This window comes from Lactuca saligna, chromosome 5 (assembly GCF_052625555.1).
Source record: "Lactuca saligna cultivar CGN05327 chromosome 5, ASM5262555v1, whole genome shotgun sequence".
In the NCBI taxonomy this organism is placed as follows: Eukaryota; Viridiplantae; Streptophyta; class Magnoliopsida; order Asterales; family Asteraceae; genus Lactuca; species Lactuca saligna.
In genome coordinates, this window is record NC_136421.1 from 84552946 (window position 1) to 84558274 (window position 5329).

At 38.8% G+C, this 5329-nt stretch overlaps 1 protein-coding gene across 1 annotated transcript; it reads right to left on the bottom strand.

Moving 5' to 3' along the window:
- Nucleotides 1-205: 205 nt before the first annotated feature.
- Nucleotides 206-2827, bottom strand: LOC144998877 (pentatricopeptide repeat-containing protein At3g02330, mitochondrial-like). The gene is made up of 3 exons (XM_078958605.1): nucleotides 1976-2827; nucleotides 1487-1909; nucleotides 206-1325 (listed from the first exon to the last, which is right to left on the bottom strand). The coding sequence occupies exons 1-3, from the start codon at nucleotides 2769-2771 to the stop codon at nucleotides 808-810; spliced, it is 1737 nt and encodes a 578-aa protein (XP_078814731.1). The 5' UTR covers nucleotides 2772-2827; the 3' UTR covers nucleotides 206-807.
- Nucleotides 2828-5329: the final 2502 nt, after the last annotated feature.

Sequence of the window (5329 nt, forward strand, 5' to 3'; positions counted from 1 at the left end):
ATAAGAGTAAACTTTGAAATCGTTCCTATAGTTTGATTTTGTTGCGTTTTTCGTCCCTTACATACATAAAGTTAGGGATAAAATGTGCAATTTTGACCAAACCATAGGTTCGAAAAACGCAACAAAATCAAACCATAGGGACGATCCGAATGCAAAAAACATGTTAGCGATCAAATGTGTAATTTTAACCAAACCATAGGAACGATTTCAATAATTTACTCCTTATATAATTTTTCCTAATTTGATCGAAGTACCTCATCATATAATAGAGTAAATTACACGAATGGTACCTATGGTTTGGGGTAATTTGCGCGTTTGGTCCCTAACTTATTTCTTTAACTCGGAAGGTCCCAACAATATGTTTTTGTTGTGCGCTTGACTTATATTTTACCCAAAAATGCTATTTTGCCTTTGATTTTTAATTTATTTAAATAAGGTGGGGTAGGTAAGATAAGGTGAGGTGGAAGTAAGGATGAGGGTGTGTTTATTTAAATAAATTAGAAAATCAAAGGCAAAATAGTATTTTTAGGTAACACAAGGACCAAATACGCAACAAAAACAAACAATATGGACCTTCCGAGTTAAAAAAAATAAGTTAGAAACCAAACGTACAAATTACCCTAAACCATAGGGACCATTCGTGTAATTTACTCTATAAAGATAAAAAGCAGCTGTTGTGCAAAACATGAGAATCAATTTTAAAGATGTAGTTGAAGATGTTCCTATCAAACCTTTTCTCCATAATTTAAACCCGTTCCTTTTTTACTTGATGACTGAATAGGACGTACATGAGACACATCCATCAAGTCAAAAACCAGCATCCTCCACAAGTTTCATTTGTGAGTAGATTTGATTTACCAGCATCCGAATCTCATTAATCGCGAAATGAGACACATCCCCTCCAACAAAATAATGCCACGTATCCCCAATCTCCATCCAACTAAACCCCGTTTGCTTCTTGACCTCATTTCCCTTCATCAAACCCCTCACCCGTGTCACTTCTCTCCACAAACCCAATGAAGCATAAATATTCGACAACATAACATAAGCCCCCGAGTTTTTCGGGTCAAAACCCGTAAGTTTCTCAAAAGCTAATTCCGCCAATTCGGTATTATTATTCATGCTAAAACTACACCCCGCAAGAATGGCACCCCAAACTCCAGCATCGGGTTCAAATGGCATTTCTTGGATTATTTCATAAGCTTTTTTAACTTCACCCGATCTACCCAAAATATCAATTAAACACGCGTAATGCTCCGAACGTGGGGCCACGTTGTAAAAAGATTTCATTGACTTGAACCAATATAAACTCTCTTTCACCTTACCTGGATCATCAATAACAGTTAACATTTCAGCGACTTCTTTAGGATATTATACTTTGAAAAACCTTTGCTTTGTGTATGGATGACATTAATACAATTAATTTTAGTTAGATTTTTCAAGACATAAATAAACAGATTATAAAAACGAATAATTGTGTACCTACCTGCATGACCACAAGCTGAGAGCAAGCTAAGAAAGGTGATCCCATCGGGTTCAATTCCATGCAATTCAATCTTTTTAAATAATTCAAGAGCTTTCTCATATGCTCCATGTTGTGCAAAAGCTGCAATAATTGTGTTCCAAGAGACAATATTTGGAGTTTTTATATGTTCAAAAGCCGACTCAGAGTCAGGAAGACATCCACATTTGCTATACATTGTGATCAAAGCATTTCCTACAGAAACATGTGTGCTTAATTTGAGTTTGAATACAAGTGCGTGTGTTTGTTTGCCTTCTGTTAATGATGCAAGACTTGAACATGCAGAAAGAATGGAAACAAGGGTGTATTGATCCGGTTTTAGTGGAGTTTGAATCATACGGGTGAGTAGTTTTAGTGCTTCCTCACCTCTCCCATTGTGGGCATAACCTACCAACAATCAAGAATTAGTACTTAGGTAAATGACCATTTTACCATTGTGTCAAGTAAACATACCTGTTATCATAGCATTAAAAGAAACATCATCTTTACATTCAATTTCTTCAAACAACACCCTGGCATCTTCCATCTTTCCTTCCTTGCAATAACCAGTAATCATAGCAGTTATAGCAACTACATTCTTGCATGGCATCCGACCAAAGATTTCTCTAGCCTCATCAAATTGTTCATTTTCAACATATGCACTGATCATCACAGTCCATGAAACTTCATTACGAGTTGTCATGGAGTCAAATAACTCCCTAGCTTTCTTCACGTCCCCTTTCTGTGCATACCCATCAATCATAGCTGTATAAGATATCACATTTCTCTTTGGCATTTGTTCGAAAAGCTCCACAGCTTCGTCTACTCTTTTATACCTAATAAAACCCGAAATCATAGCATTCCAAGACGCTGTATTTCTCTCAGGCATCTCGCTAAAGTAAGCAAATGCAATATCGATCATACCATTTTCAACACAACCAGCGATCATCGAGTTCCAAGACACTACATTTCTCAGAGGCATTAGATCGAACATTCTCTTCGATTCTTCAATAAATCCGTTTTTCCAGTAACCGGTGATGACCGCGTTCCATGAGACAACATCTCTAGTAGGCATTTCGTCGAACAGTTTACGGGCAAGATCCATTTTCCCGGCACGTGAGAGTTTGCCGATTCTAACATTTGAGGAGTATACATCTCGAAATGAATGAAAGTTTGGAATGTGTGTTAGGAAATAGCGACTGATGCAACGGTCTGAAGTGATGGAAGATAGATTGTGAAGTTTTGCCCGGGGAAGCCGCGAGACAAGCATCCGGGAATTGAGAAACTTGGTTCACAGAAAGACCGCAGCAGGAAATAGTTGAAATGATTAAGGTTAAAGACTATACAAAAATACACGATTGGTTCTTGTGTTTTATTATTATCTTTTTGGGATAATGATTTGAAAGGGTAACAAACTTTCGATTTTGTTCACATTTAGTCACTAAACTTTTTTTCGTTATCTATTTACCATTGAACTATTGAAACTGATCACATTTTACCCTTATGACCGGTTGTTACCGGCCATAAGGGTAAAATGTGAACAATTTCAATAGTTTAGTGGCAAATATAAAACGAGAAAAAGCTTAGTGACTAAATGTGAACAAAATTGAAAGTTCGTTTCCCTCTAAAAAGTTCAATGACTAAATGTGAACAAACTTTCTATTGTATTATGTTTAAGCAAATTATTTATTTTTGTTTAATTGTAGGAACATTTGTTGATGAAGAAATCTATGAAATAAAAAAAAACAAAATGTAACATCCAGATTTCCAGGTATCATAATTTAAGTATTTTTCTTTTGAGTTAAGAAGAGAGACTCGACGAGTTGACGCCTCAACTCGTCGAGTAAGGTCGCGACTGATGACTCAGATTATTGAATGGACCCGACGAGTCCGCACTGTTGGCAAAAACCCTAAATCTTTGGGCCCGAGCCATATTTAAAGGCACTTATGGCCTTCAATTGCGACTACATTTCCCATAATTGAGAACCCTAGCGAGCTTGAGTGTGTAGAATGAGAGGAAGAGCTATCTTGCGCTTTTTGGTGTGATTTTGCAAGAAAGGAGAAGAGTTCCAACAAGAGGGACCAAGGAAAGTTATTGTTCTGAGTTATTCAAGCAAGGAGCTGATGGGTTTTATACAAACAATCCTATGTGTGCATGCAACCCTAGAATTGGATCTATGTTTTACTATTAGTTACACAACTTTATGAACACAAAAAGAAACCTAATGAATCATACTACTTTCGAAATTCACCAAGAAGATTAGATTACATACCTCTTGTTGTTATATTGCAATAACAACTCAAATCCTCCTTGTAATGGCTTTAGAAAGCTTAGAGTCACAAGTGTCACTCCTCTAGTGGCTCACAAAAACCAAGAGCAAGAGGATGAAGAATGATAAGAGATGAGGCACCCAAAAACGTGTGGAAACCCTAAGGAAACTCTTGGCCACATTTTTGGTGCTCTAGGGATCCTTAAATAGTGAGGCTATTAGGGTTATCTAACAAGGAAACCCTAATTTGACTGCTTAAGCCCTAAGCAACCCATGGACTCCCTCCTTAGAGGCCTAGGGCGATTTCTAATGGGTTTCCCATAGAATTCGTTCACCCCTCTAATATGGAGTCCATTAGCCCAAAATTCAACTATCATACAATTGACAATTCTAGTCCCTTAAGTTTAATTAATGTCTTTTAGCCACAAAGATAATTCTTAATTAATTATTGACTAATATTAATTAAACAATATGATTTCTCCTTTAATATATTATTCTCATAATATATTAATAAATCATAATTAATCCCCTCTCTCCATAATTCATCCTATCAAGTTGCTCTGGTGAAGGCAACCCAAAAGGACCATGCACCATCGGGTCAAGTACATATCAAAATAGTTATGAACTTAGATACTAATCCAACAGGAGCTTCATTATGAGGTACAAAAATGAACCCTTTTCCTTCCCTATTTGTAACATCCGTAAAATACAACCAATTTAAAATTTTTCAAAACAACCCGATTTTCATTAAAAGTTTACAAAAAGGTTTTCAATACAAGTCATTAGAGTATTCCCAGAATCACATTGCTACAAAATCATGAAGAGCGGTACGATCGCGCCTTCGCCTTGCCACAGTCTCCTGAAGAACCTGAAAAACATTAAACCACAACTGTAAGCCCGAAAGCTTAGTGAGATACCCCCATTATACCAACCACGCAGACGCCCTTCCAGGCTGCGACCTTCCGGTCCAAACATATAAAACATACATAACATAACAGAACATAGAACAGCCATGCATATCGGGTCTACCGTGTGACTGGTCCGCCGTATCGGGCCTTCAGTCCAACGGATCCATCCTCCAGGTCTAGTCATGTCCTTCGAGTCTACAGTGGGGTTGGTCCGCCCGCATCGGGCCTTCAACCCACCTGGTCCACTCTCTGAGTCTACAGTGTGACTGGTCCGCCCGCATCGGGCCTTCAGTCGGCCTGGTCCACTCTCCGAGCCTCGGCACGTCTGGTCCGCCCTCGTGGGGCCTACAGCCTATCCGGACCGCTCGCTGGGCCTTCGGAACAACCGGTCCGCCCTGGGTATCTTGGCCTACAGCACAAAGCAGGACCCGCCTCAACCCATCTCCAGTCCAAACAACCATGTGCACAAAACATACATTCATATAACAGTCATAGTCAACAAACCGAGCAAGCAGATCACATAGCATATCATTACCCTAACCGGGTTACCGACCTAACCGGTCACTAGCATAGCATCACTCTGTATATCGAGAAAAACTGACCTTAGCAAGGCCTCCTAGCATGTACCATCCTAGCTACCAGGATGCAGA

What these genes read in the sequence shown, in the direction of transcription:
- LOC144998877 (XM_078958605.1), bottom strand. Translation starts at nt 2,771, where the DNA reads ATGCTTGTCTCGCGGCTTCCCCGGGCAAAACTTCACAATCTATCTTCC. An exon ending in TTTTAATGCTATGATAACAG is followed by an intron (nt 1,910 to 1,975) that starts GTATGTTTACTT and finishes GATTGTTGGTAG; the next exon opens with GTTATGCCCACAATGGGAGA. An exon ending in CTCAGCTTGTGGTCATGCAG is followed by an intron (nt 1,326 to 1,486) that starts GTAGGTACACAA and finishes TTGATGATCCAG; the next exon opens with GTAAGGTGAAAGAGAGTTTA.